The sequence below is a fragment of the Scardinius erythrophthalmus genome (genome assembly GCF_964197995.2).
Source record: "Scardinius erythrophthalmus genome assembly, chromosome: 7".
In the NCBI taxonomy this organism is placed as follows: Eukaryota; Metazoa; Chordata; class Actinopteri; order Cypriniformes; family Leuciscidae; genus Scardinius; species Scardinius erythrophthalmus.
In genome coordinates, this window is record NC_138227.1 from 14,397,029 (window position 1) to 14,410,886 (window position 13,858).

The 13,858-nt window shown below is 39.3% G+C and overlaps 3 protein-coding genes across 3 annotated transcripts in view; 1 reads left to right on the top strand and 2 right to left on the bottom strand.

Annotated features, from left to right (window-relative positions):
* Positions 1–13,858, bottom strand: part of LOC308693715 (E3 ubiquitin-protein ligase TRIM39-like) — a gene marked incomplete at both ends in the record, with an annotated part of 764,022 nt that overhangs the window by 150,286 nt on the left and 599,878 nt on the right. The gene's annotated exons all lie outside the window — the stretch shown is intronic.
* On the top strand, positions 70–11,186 carry clptm1 (CLPTM1 regulator of GABA type A receptor forward trafficking). The gene is made up of 14 exons (XM_081371181.1): positions 70–172; positions 2,498–2,625; positions 3,324–3,447; positions 3,591–3,749; positions 3,945–4,062; positions 4,243–4,328; positions 4,506–4,626; positions 5,427–5,671; positions 6,300–6,393; positions 6,477–6,667; positions 6,768–6,863; positions 6,963–7,098; positions 9,532–9,699; positions 9,797–11,186. The coding sequence occupies exons 1-14, from the start codon at positions 119–121 to the stop codon at positions 9,973–9,975; spliced, it is 1,899 nt and encodes a 632-aa protein (XP_081227307.1). The 5' UTR covers positions 70–118; the 3' UTR covers positions 9,976–11,186.
* mos (v-mos Moloney murine sarcoma viral oncogene homolog) lies at positions 11,775–13,576 on the bottom strand. Its single transcript, XM_081369974.1, has one exon. It carries the CDS (start codon positions 13,191–13,193, stop codon positions 12,201–12,203), a length of 993 nt encoding a protein of 330 aa, XP_081226100.1. The 5' UTR covers positions 13,194–13,576; the 3' UTR covers positions 11,775–12,200.

Below are 13,858 nucleotides of genomic sequence, written 5' to 3' on the forward strand. Positions count from 1 at the left end.
TTGACACGAACTGTTCGAAAGAACCGATTCGCAGATATTGGTAGTTCCCAGACAGAAAATCTCGCGATATATCAGATTACATACCACCACATTACAGTGTGCGATAGAGACAGGTAAGATGGCGGCGCAGGAGACCCAAGCAACACAGCAGCTGTCCGTAAGCAACGGAGAGGTAAGAATAGTCGAAATAATAAAGTATAGCCGTCAGATGGACTTGTCAACGAACAGCTATCATATAGTCCACAAGTTCACGAGAGTAAAGACTTGCTTCCTGTACGTTTTAAAGAAGAAATCCAGATTGCCGGTGTGAATCAGCGACCCCTTTAATTCAGCATGCAGTGGGGGAGAAAACAATGTTGTCTGAGTCACGCAGGGTCTTGTCCGATTGTGTGACTTATTATTACCGGCACATCTCCTTTTTACAAAGCTAAATTTACACCATTTTCTATCTCACAGGCTGTAACGTTATTTAAAAAATGAGTAAGCTACTGCTCCCTTTGACAGCATTTTAAGGCATCGTCACGTTTGAAAGCTCATTTGATGCCTTCAAACGCTGTCTAGTTAGACAGCTGACTTGGCTTTAAGAAACAGCCAATATTGTATATGGTTGTTCAGAAACTTCTATATACTGAGCTGATGTCTATGAGTTGATCATTCTTAGCATGCTGGCTAACTAGCTGCCTAGCTCTTTCGTTAGCTTCACATGTCAAAGCAGTTTAAAGATGGCAGTATTGTGCAATCCTGGTCACTAATCCTCCAGTTAGACCATGTAACGTTAATGATACAATAGTACGTGTCTTGGGTGAAAATGGAGGAACTGTAGTGGTGGTTAGAAGTTTTGTAACTTAATGATTATAGTATGCTGTGTGCCGTCAGCTACTTGAGTAAATGGCTTAAGTCAGGGATGATCAGCCCTGTTCATAGAGATCTGCTTTCATACAGAGATTTCATACTGTAATTTTCCAGCGAACACAAAGACTTTGGTTATCCATTTCTGGTGGGGTTGGTCTGAGATAGACTTAAACGCTCAGGAGGGAGAACTTACTATTGGCCTGCTGCTGAATTAAGCAGCAAGGTTAGCTTCACTCATCTGGATGAATAACCCTGTGGTTACTGATTACACAGGTTATAAAGGTCATATATGTGTTATGAACTATAGACATTACTCAGGTTTACAACACTTTTTCCAAAACAAAAGTGGGCTGCCTAATGTAAACAACTGGATAATAGTTTCTCAGTATTTCTGTTGACTTCTCAATCTTGTTATTTTTATTGGAAACAAAGAAAACTGGCCTGATGTCATTTATAAATGGTTTTTATATTTGCAATGTTTTTTTTTTTTTTTTTTTTTATCATTATGTTCATTAGCACTAATCAGGCTCTAGATGGGGTTTCTGTAAGTGAACTGGTTAAATTGGTTATGTTGACAAAATTACCATGACAACACAGCATCAGGGTATCCACCTTTTCCAGAAAGGCCATTTTCCATCATCTGTGATTAGGTTAGCCTAACCTTTGTCATATCATCAGAAAGCTACAATGGACTTTGATTTTAGTGTTGAGAACAATAGAGGTCTTAGGACTTAGCCCTGGGGGACCCCATATTCAGAAAGAGGATTGGCTGCCCACGTTCATTGCCTGAGGTCTGTCAAAAAGAACAGTCCAGGACCCACTAATAGAGAGTTTTAAGATTAAAATAAATTCTACACAAGTGCATAAATGTTAATATCATCCCAAGCTTGATTTCTTATGTTGGTTTTGTGTTCAGACCAAAATTTGTATTCTATATTCTATATGTAACTTGGTGACAAGCCTTTTGGGATGTATTGTTGTCATGTCAGAGCTGTTATATCTAATCTTTAGACAACTGGATTGTAAACAGAATCATTGTGGTCCCTGGTGTGTGTCAAATCTAAATCATTTCCTAGGCAATTTACTTTTAACTGATCAAAAAAAAAAGGGGGAACAGTGGGAATACAGAGCTAGATGAAAGCTACAGTCGTCTCTTTATGAGCTTGGGAAAATACATTTATGGTAATCATGATATCTTTCTTTCTTGGTCATGGTTTAAACTGGTCACGCTTAGTTTTCTTTAGATTGAGTTGATGGCAGACTTCTATCAGGCTTTCTCATTTTCAGAAAGCTGCAGCAGTTTTTGTCGGTATAGCACACACACACACACACACACACACACAAAAATGCCTGTGGCTTTGTTTTCTCTAATTAATATTTCCTGTTTTGTCAGTACTGGTTTAGCTGGTACCCTACCAAATGTCAGAGTTAAGGAAAGTAATTGTAATCATGTATGAAGTAGATTAGTTGTAAAATTTGGCTATATTTTCTCTGCTTAGTTAATTATCAATTATATAACCAAAACTAAAGTGCAAAATTTGATAAAAGGTTTGTTCTATCTTTTTGTCTAACATCTTTATCACTATGTGTTATATAGTAAATGTTCATGGTAATTTTGTTCATCACTGTTCAATGCTCTGTGCAGGTGAGCAGTAATGGGGCAGCTCCCTCAGGTCAGGACGCTCAGACAGTGGCGACTGCACAGGACCCCCAACAACAGCAGCAGCAACAGCAACCCAATGCCTGGCAGGTGATTAAAGGTGTCCTCTTCAGGTGAGTCCTTAATGTGAACCTAATTGATTGTTTAACATTATAATTGTGGTTTTTTTTTTCTCCATGGTGTCCACGCATGTACTTTCAGAACACACTTTGGTCCCCTGACAGAGGTGGTTTGTTTTGTAAAACTCTGTGGATGGCAACTTATAGATCATGTGGTTGGGTTTTAGCTTGGTATACTCTGTTTCAATGCACTTGAACAGTTTAATTTGGTAATATTTATGCAAATAAATGACACAGGTTGCGGTGATCAACATTGGTTTTGGATAATTGTCAACATTTATTGGTATTGCCTGCTGAAGATATTGCAACAACCCCAATGTGAGCCCAGAGGGCTATATTACTCAATGGACATCCCGTGAGGGTAAAGCAACTGAACGTCAGAGGTGCTCTAATTGATGTCAAGGGGTTTGGATACTTAAGTTAACATACTTATGCAATATATATATATTTTTGGTTTAAATTTTTTATTTATTGTCACAGGTACAGTCATTACCTTCACCAGTGGTATTTCAAATTCACTTTACTCATACTTAAGGTGGGCTGAAATGGACTGTTTTATGGAATACTTTCTCAAATAATACGTGACAATATAACGCAACTGTGTTGCATCATGAGTTTTGGGATTACTACACCTGAACATCATTTAACTGAAGTCTAATATGAGTTTGCTTTTGTGTTTGTGTATTGCTCAGGATTTTTATCATCTGGGCTATAAGCAGCTGGTTCCGCAGAGGTCCATCAACTCCAGATCCCACCACTCCAGCTGGAGCTCCGCGATTGCCCAGCAGAAACCTCTTCCCCAAGGACACCCTTATGGTATTCATAATCAAGACCTTTCCCATCTGCATTTTACATATATAACCAGGATATATAATCAACCTCCTAACCAAATCCTGAGTAGGGTCAGGTTTGTAGCTGCTTTGATAACACAATGTTCTCTGTTACCTGTCTTTTCACAGGATCTATATGTATACATCTCTGAGGATGAGATATTTACAGATTTTAACAATACAGAAGCATTATTCTGGTACCAGCAAGATCTGGTTTATGGAGACTGGTCTACAGGGGACTTGGGGGATGGCTGCTACGAGCATTACCAAGAGCTGGACATCTCTGAGGTGGGACGTGAATACTTGCTGTAAATGTGAATGCAATATATCTGAGAGATGCAAAGAAGTGACATTCATTTTTAAATGAATGAATAGAATTATATTTAGTAGGCACTGTAAAAATCCAATAATATAATTTTATGTGTATAAAATCCTTGTGTTGAGTGACTGTTACTGATGGCCTGCCTGTTTTTGTTAATACAGAGTTTGAAGCAGAACGGCTCTATATACATCCACATTTACTTCACCAAGAGTGGCTTCCACCCAGACCCCAAACGGAAGGGCCAGTACCGCAGGCTATCCACGGTCCATACCACTCGAAGTGAGTTTGTCCAGTTTTTGCCTTTGTTTCTTGCACTCTCTCACTCACCTCTGTGACACGCGTGTTTTTGCTGCTCACACGTTTGGCTGTGTCAGCAGGCCTGTAATAACACATTATCAGTGCATGGGTGAACCCACTTTAAAGCCTAGAGCCTGTTTTCACACACTTCCACTTCAACAGTGCTCAACAAGTACAAGAGGAGGAAGTTCCTCAAGACCAAGAACCTGTTGACGGGAGAAACAGAAGCTGATCCAGAAATGATCAAGGTAAGTTTGAGACACAAGCTCTTTTCCAAAACCTTGAGCTGCCTCAGTGAAATAAGTTAATCGACATTGCTCTTAGATCTTCCACCATCCATTTTCCCCATGCTGTGCATTCTGGGATTGCCTTGTCAATGAAGGACACATAGGATGTGAAGTTTTGCTATGTTTGTGCATTCTCAGCGGGCTGAGAGTCATGGGCCTGTGGAGATCATATCCCATTGGCATCCCAACCTCACTATCAACATGGTGGACGATCACACAGCTTGGGTGAAAGGCTCTGTCCCCCCTCCCCTTGACCAGCGTAAGTTATATTTTGTGCTAAACTGCCTCATATTATTATGTCCAAAGCCATAGACCAGGGCTATTCAATTAGCTTCATTCGAGGGCCGGATTATCAAATCGAAAAGTTGAAGTGGGCCGGTGGGTTGGTTTGGGGGTTTAGCTTATTTATTGAAACATAACATTTTCAATAAATAAGTTAAAGTAACCCTAAAAAAGTATGGTATTTACTTGGAAATGTGGTACCCAACAGTATGCAGATATATAAAACCATAATAAATAAAACTTGATAATTTACAGCTGTGTACAACTATTTTCCTTGGAACAAATAAATTAATTGATATATTTTTGATATATTGGGGATTTTGACCGTGATCCCATGCAATTAGCACAAAAAAAAAAAAAAAAAAAAAAAAAAAAAATTTTACATTTAGTCATTTAGCAGACACTTTTGTCCAAAGCGACTTACAAATTAGGACTAAATTAAGCGAGTCATCGTGAAGAGGCAAGAAACAACGCAAGAAGTGCTTCAAAATACGAAGTTCAGGCATTGTTCAGAGTAGCATAAGCCCGAAAAGATTAATAACATTAATTGTGTAGGTCAATCACAATCTCTCTCGGAATGTCCCCACCATACCTGTAAGTATCCCCCCCCCCATTTTGTTATTTCTCCCGTGAAACTCCCGTAATTTGTATGGCCCAAACCTCGTTATATGAATAATCACATCATCAATATATTATTCCAAGGTTGTCAGTTGCCAGATCTTGTATGACTGATCTAGAATCACCTCTGGTTAACCTGAGCCCTTCTGTTTCTCTCAGATGTGAAGTTTGATGCAGTCAGTGGAGACTATTATCCTATTGTTTATTTCAATGACTACTGGAACCTGCAGAAGGACTATTACCCTATAAATGAGACCCTGGAGAATCTGCCCCTTCGGCTCTCCTACTGCCCCCTGTCCTTGTGGCGCTGGCAGTTATATGCCGCCCAGAGCGCCCGCTCCCCCTGGAACTTCCTGGGAGAGGAAACTTATGAGCAGTCAGATGAGGACCAGGATTCTGTTAAGGTCTGTACTGCACTCAAGAGAATATCAGTTTTATTTTATTTGTATATCATTTGCAGCTGATCACTTTTGATGTTTGATACATGGGATATTAGACCGTAGAAAATGTGCTTTTGATTTTTCATAACTACAGGCATTTAAGTATCTAAAGAATACTGCCCATTACACCACATGTAGCTGTATTTATTTAGTGTATTTTTTCATATTAACTTGTTTTTTTTATATCCATAAGCAACGAATATATTAAATGGTCAGAAAAAAAAACATTCAGACCATTTAGAGCACAAAACAACCTGACATAGCGTTAATGATGATATTATTATTATTATATACTTCTCTATATTATCTATATATACTTATCTATATATCTATTCCCCAGGGCTAAGAAAAAGTTTTTCTTTTAGTTTAATTATTGTTAAAATGCAGAAATGAAATGCATTTTGGCTATTGGAACCACAATTTTTTATTGGGAAAAATCTGTATTGTTGTTAAGTGTTCAGTTATAACCTCCTCAGCCTGACTCATGAATATTAATTGAGTGATGTAATATTAAAATTACATGCAGAGTAACTACTTTGAGAAATGCCATTAAAAGGTCTTGTGCTAATATGCTTGCTTATTACCTGAACAGGTGGCTCTACTTGAGACCAATCCATACCTCCTGGGCCTGACCATCGTGGTTTCCATCGTCCACAGCATTTTTGAGTTCTTGGCCTTCAAGAATGGTAAATAAATACTGATGTATATACGTGTGTTAATTGATTGAGACTTGTGGGTTCTGGCGTCTCTCATTTCACTTTCTCTGCAGATATCCAGTTCTGGAACAGCCGCCAGTCTCTCGAGGGCCTGTCTGTGCGCTCCATCATATTCGGGGTGTTCCAGTCTCTGGTAGTGCTGCTCTATATACTGGACAACGAGACCAATTTCGTCGTCCAGGTCAGCGTATTCATCGGCCTGCTCATCGATTTCTGGAAGATTACCAAAGTCATGGACGTCAGGGTGAGATGATGCCACTACCAGGCATTTTGGATAACTTCACTCTAATGCCTAGGCTTGAATTCTTCGATCTCGATGTTGATTCTTGTTTTTCTTTTCCTAGCTGGACAGAGAGAACAGGATTGCTGGAATTGTGCCACGACTGACTTTTAAAGACAAGTCCACATATGTGCAGTCTTCAACCAAAATCTATGATGATGTAAGAGACTTTTAAGCTGCATTTTAGAGATCATTCTTAAAATCTACATCATTTCTACAAGTTTTATGATTAATTTTTGTTTGTTTTTTCCCTTCCCAGATGGCCTTTAGGTACCTGTCTTGGCTGTTGTACCCTCTCTTTGGGTGCTATGCAGTTTATAGCTTATTATATGTGGAACACAAAGGCTGGTACTCATGGGTGCTGAGTATGCTTTATGGGTTCTTGTTAACCTTCGGTAAGTGTGGCTTCACTTCATGTTTGTAATGGCTTCATTTGATTGCATTTCTAATAATTGCAAGAATGCTCAGAGTCTGTGCCCACATCAAATCAGAAATGGTGATTAGATGCTTGAGGAATAAGCTTACAAAGGGGAATTTCACTTTTTAATCTTCAAGGCCCAAAGGATTTTCTACAGTTCTGTAAACAGAAAAAGAGAGCACTGTCTGCAACACGGACACGCAGTCATGTGTGGAATCCAGTAGTTAGCCTGGAGGCAGTTAATGTATGTCGACACATTGATATTTAATGATTTCAAAATGAAAGTAATGGGAAAACTTTTTCTTTTAACACTCGGATGCAGCTTTTTGATATGTTTATATGGGGTTCTGAGTTTGAACTACTTGTTCTTTACGTTTATGCATTTTGCAGATGCTTTTATCCAAAGCGACTTTCATTGCACTCAAGATTTACATTTTCATGCATTTCCTAGGAATCAAACCTATGACCCTAGCTTCACTAATCTTTGTCGCTAATAGTGTTGCTTGTAATTCTGTTTGGTGATGCTAGTAGAACAGAAATTACACATTTCAGCATTATGAAGTTACAAAACTTGTCATTTAAAAATATTTTGTGAAGTACTTCCTGATAACTAATTAACTAACGCTTTAATTAGTGTGCTTGACGGCATGTTTTGCTTGAGATTTTAGAATGTTTGGGTGGGAAAATGTGTGTATTTAAATTTAAGGACAGCTGTTAAAGCTATGCACATTCAGATTGACCTTTGCCCTGTGTTTTGTGCTTTTATTTTATTTTGTTTTTAGTTTCTCACCTTGAGCGTTAGATTTTTCTATTGGCGTGTCACATTAAAGGGGTCATATAATGCCATTTTTGTACAAGCTAATATGATTCTTTAGGGTCTAAATTAAAAGTTTGTAATATTTACATTTACATTTACATTTATTAATTTAGCTGACGCTTTTATCCAAAGCGACTTACAATTGCTATACATGTCAGAGGTCGCACGCCTCTGGAGCAACTAGGGGTTAAGTGTCTTGCTCAGTGACACATGGTGTCTCACAGTGGATTCGAACCCGGGTCTCTCACACCAAAGGCATGTACTGCGCCATCCCACCCCTAAAATTCTCATTAGTATTGTAAGAAAACACTCATTTTACCTGGTCAAAAGCAGCTCTGTTTTCAGCACGCCGTTTCAATGCATGTGTCTTTAAATGATAATGAGCTTTGCTCACCCCACCCCTCTGTTCTGTGCGTACACCGTTTGAAATAACACAATAACCATAACGCGTTGTTCATTATAAACTTGGGATTATGAATTATATTGAGAACGTTGTACATAGAAAACATGCCGTAATGTACCCGGAGTGTAAACCTTAGACGCATTCATCGTGACGCATGCAAGCGATTTGCAAAGATTAATATAAAGGTTAATAAAACGTTACACTCACTTCTTCTGGAGCTGCAGCAGGAACACGAATAGTTGGTACCGATCCTTTTTTCAGGAACAGCTTCTTAGCAAAACCAGCTTTATACTGACCCTCGTTTGTAAAGCAGTCTGGTGTGTGAAATGATTCGCGCAAACATGAAAGCATTGACGTTGATCGTGGGGAATATTCCCTTCAAACTCAGCCACTGTGTCTTCAGCGGTTCGGATTTAGGAACATCAAAATGACTGATGTGTTCGTTATTACACCCAAGAACAGAACACCACAATCGCTTAGAAGCCATTCTGCTCATAGACAGTGCTCCAGCGTATCAACAATGATGCGCGGACTATGATTGACAGCTCGCTCACGAGCGAGGGCGGGTCTGTGTTGAAACGCTGCTGTCAATCAACAATCGTGGGAGGGGTGTCCGACCGTGTGACGTCACACGGTCGAACGGCTTGATTTGAGACGGGAAAACATGCACTGAAATGTGTGTTGGCAGTGCCTGTACACAACCATGGTTGTGTACAGGCACTGCCAACACACATTTCAGTGCAATCAACTTGGAAAAGTGCATGTACCATTATATGACCCCTTTAAGACTGACTGGTTGTTAAAGAGAACCTATTATGCTTTTTTTACATTTTCAACTTTCTTTAGTGTGAAATGTTGCTGTTTGAGCATAAAAAGGCTCTGCAAAATTACATAGCACAAAGTCACTCCTAAGAGAGTTATTCTCTATATCAGTAAGCACTGTTTCTGAACTCCCTGAAACGCCTCCATTGTGGTGTTGAGTTGTATTACACATCACAATTTTAGTAATTCCCGCATAAGGCATACGAAAAAGAGGGCGAGCCCTGGTTGTTTCGTTAGTAGTGTGTTGGTTTGATGTGGTTGACCAATCATCACACACTTTTCCATTGCGCTTTTCAGAAGAAGGGTTTTCATAGAAGCAGAAACCAAAAAGAGCGTTACTCACAGATCATGCATCATGTTTCCTACAGGCTTCATCACCATGACACCACAGCTCTTCATCAACTACAAGATGAAGTCAGTAGCTCATCTTCCCTGGAGGATGCTCACCTACAAGGCCCTGAATACCTTTATAGATGACTTGTTTGCCTTTGTCATCAAGATGCCAATGATGTACAGAATAGGTTGTCTCAGAGATGGTACGTGCTCGTACGTTTCCTGTTGACGATATGATTTGGTGTCGTGACGATTAGTATCTTCCACTATATAATTAGCTGTGCCGCCATTTCTCCACAGACGTTGTCTTCTTCATCTATCTGTACCAGCGCTGGATTTACAGAGTGGACCCCAACCGTGTCAACGAGTTCGGGACCAGCGGAGTCGACCCGACCAAGGACAGCTCAGCCCAGCCAGGAGCTGCCGAAACAACCGCTGCCATCACAGATAAATCAGAGGGGGAGAAGAAAAATGATTAACCCCTTTTAACCCCCTCTCTTGCCCTCTGGTCTTGCGACGGTGTGATAATGCATCTGCAAGGCTGAATTTATGTTTAATTGTCAGGGAAGGGAACTGGAGTAATGGTATTACGTAAAAGACTGCAGGAAAAAAGTTCAGTTCAACGTTCCTCGTTTGTGTGGGATCCACAGGAAAAGAAATATTTAATGTAGAGTTCCTGAAATCATTCTTTTTCAATCTCCCATATTTTTGCAGTCAAAGTGAAGTAAAACGTGATGTACTGTATTGTATATTTTTGGGTTGGTAACACTAATAATTTGAAGGGTTAGGTGGTCCATAATTAAATCCCATTGGCTGGAGTGAATAGGGTGAGTGCAGTACATATCATTTTGGTTTTTTTGAAGTATAAGAGTTAGGAAAAGAGGCCAAATACAGCCTCGCTGTTCTCCTGATTCTGTGTTCTTATTTTCTGTTCATTCCATGTGTGAAGGGATACCAGGAAGCAGAGTTGTGTAGTGTAGGACGGAGGAGGCCAATTCTGTTCAAACGCTACCCTGTGCAAGACAGAGACTTTCCACGTTTTTAAAACAAGAATTGATGTTGCAAACTTGAACAAAAAATAAAGAAATAACAGCCTTGTAGGTATTAATATATAAGTATATATTAATATTATTAATAATAACTGATCATGATTATTTTCTAAGCCTCTAAATTTTCTTTTGTATGTCCTAAAACTGTACAGCATCTCAGCTTGTAAAACGTAATCATGCTGACGTCAAACATCTAGCAATAGCTGAATTGCCAGTTTTCTGAGAACTAGTTGCTAAGAACACACTCCACGGTTGGACCACCATGTCACGTCCGGCTCAACACAGCACAGTCCAAGAATGCGCGAGACGCAATGCCTGTTTTGTTTTTTTGTGCCGTAATTCTGAATTGATTAAGCTTTTATTTTGGTACGTTCCAAAATTTCATCACTCATGTTTATAGTAAAGCATAAGTGCAGTTTAAAGTGGACATTGTTTTATTCATGTCTCAAGACTTGTGTATTTGCATTTTGGCTTTTAACAGGTGTGACATTGGTCTCATAAAAACATTAAATACATCCAAGGAACATCCACATTTTGTAAAGATTTTAAACGGAAACCACTCAATCAATGAACCAACATTTGATTGCACCATATGATGTGCGTACTTTCTCTTCGGGTTTGGCATGAATATATTTTGCCTGAAAAAAAATGTTTTGTGGTTTTGCCTCCATAACTGCAAAACAAAAAGACTTTTCCCTCCATAACTGCTTTATATATATATATATATATATATATATATTAGTATTAAATATATATTGAAACAGAAATAGTAAAAGTATTGCTTGAATTCACAGGGCAATGATGGTTTTAGCATAAACTAGTGGCAGATTTACATTTGAGTTGCATATTTGGATTTATCAGGGTTGTAAATTAGTGTTTCTATAATAAAGCAGTATGATAATGGGCCCTAAAAAGATAAAAGTATTACCTTCTAGAAAAATCTCTACAACTGTTTTTGTAAAGCTTGGCAGAATTATGGATGATACAAATTGAGTCACCAACCTAAATTTATTTAAAATACGTGTTTTCACCTTCTGTACATTATAAACCAATAATGATCCCGGGAGCTAAACGAAAGCAATTTTTTTTTTAGCAATGACCATATTCATAAATTTAATCACATTGAATATGCATAATATTTGAATGTTGTGCTGACACCTAGCGCCGTAGATGCAGCACTACGCAAAAGTTTTGTTTGAAGAGAAATGCTTTATTCGCCCTCTATTGTCATAATCATTTATTTGCAATGATTAAAGAGTTATATTCAATTCGTGTGAGCAACATGGCGGCCAATAGTAGGCTCCGTGAAAAATCATGTCATATTTTTTCAAAAATGTTAATTATGTGCGTAAAACCTGATGTTTATTTACTAATAAATAAAATAAGATCTAGAAATACATTTTACAAAAGTGAAACTAATTCACAAACGTTCAGCTCTCAACTTCTCACATTTATTTATAAATATGACGGAAATTTAACCTCAGAAATATTACAAATTACAAAAGGCTCGATTTAAACAAGCAAACATTTAATTAAAGCTCTTTGTATATTAAAAATAATTTTGCTTCACAATAAAAATTGCAAACATTTACAATATTAAACTTACAAAACATCATTACAATAAAACAGATCTAAACATATTTTGTCGTGCAAATTCACAATAAGATCAAAGAAAGTTCATTGACGAGCTGATCTGCGGTCGGTCGGATGTCGGGGTCGCCGTCCCAACACCGGCTGATCAGCTTTTGACATGTCTTTCCAGAAGATGACTGAGTAAAAACATCCCTAGTGAGTGATGGGCGCAGATTATACGCCACAACAGCGTACAGAATACACTGCCTGTCTCCCTCATACGGCGACTCTCGGGTGAGGAGCTGCCACATTGTGATGCCAAAAGAATAAATGTCCACGCGCGTAGAAACGTCCTCGCCTTTCAGCAGCTCGGGCGCGCGGTGAGTGAACGTGCCGCCGATTTCACTCAGATGCGTCACGGTGTCGCTTTTGCTCGATAGTTTCAGAGAACACCCAAAATCTGCGAGCTTACAGACATCCTGCTGTGATACTAAAACATTGGCAGGTTTTAAATCCAAGTGGACTGTGACATGCGCGTGCAAGTGCTGGAGCGCGCGGGCGATGTCTATTGAATATTTCACGCACTTGTCCATAGGCAACGGGGCTGTGAGTCCGTAAATGACCTGATGTAGGTTTAGCGCGCCTGCGAACTCCATCACAATCGTTCCGATGTTGTCTTTGGTGTTGAGGTGCGCGGGCGTACACGTGGTAGCCGCAATCACGCGCACAATGTTTTGATGGTGCAAGTGCGCTGCATTGAGTTCCGCCCAGAAACTCTGCCTCGAAGCCAGTTTGTTTTTCACACATCTCACTTTTTTCACAGCCACAGTCTCGCCGAAGTATGTGCCTTTGAACACCATCCCGAATCCACCGCTGCCGATGGGCTCCAGAGCCTGCAGTTCTCGCCAGTGGATCACAGAAGACCACAGTCTGTGGGCGATTTTACCGTGAAACGTGTTTATGGGAACACGCAGAGTAGATCCACTCGCAGTTTTGGTTAGCGGGCTACTGCACGCGCCAAACTCGAGCCCAAAATCCTTTGGCAACAGTCGGGTAATGGGGATTGGTGACGGCATAGTGCATGGTGACCTGAAAGAGCTGTTGGCTGAATCTGGAGGTGTTTGCTTCGCGTGGGAGAGTCCACGTGATCATTTTATGCACGTCTGTCATATGACCATCACAGGCCGAGGGAAAATGTCAAGACTGAGAAGTTTTGGTATTACGTAAAAGCTTACTCTAGAGATATAATTTGTATGATATAGGAAACTGTTCTCTCTGTGTAGGCGGTATTTTAACAGAGGCCTAGCGATAAATAAAACAATTATGTAAAATGACTCTAAATCACACGCGTTATTTGCAGCTATTGGCTCACCCGTTTCTACCTTACCAGTGCTGTATTAACCGAGGCTGATGCAATGATGAAAACAACAGGCGCAATGTGCCTCATTACACCCTGTTATTCTGCAATATTTACTCTAGATCACGTGACTTTCAAAACTCTCTCTCTCTCTCTCTCTCTCTCTCTCTCTCTCTCTCTCTCTCTCTCTCTCTCTCTCTACTACTTGAAAGAAAGGTGTTCTGTGTGTCACCGATAATTTAAATATTAATATATGATACTGCTAATATTATTTGTATATAAGTAATTTAATATATTAAATGATGCGTTTTTGATTATTTAACATTTTTATTTTAAACTTTAACATTTTAAATAATTGCTGCGTTTATAGGCTATAATATAAAG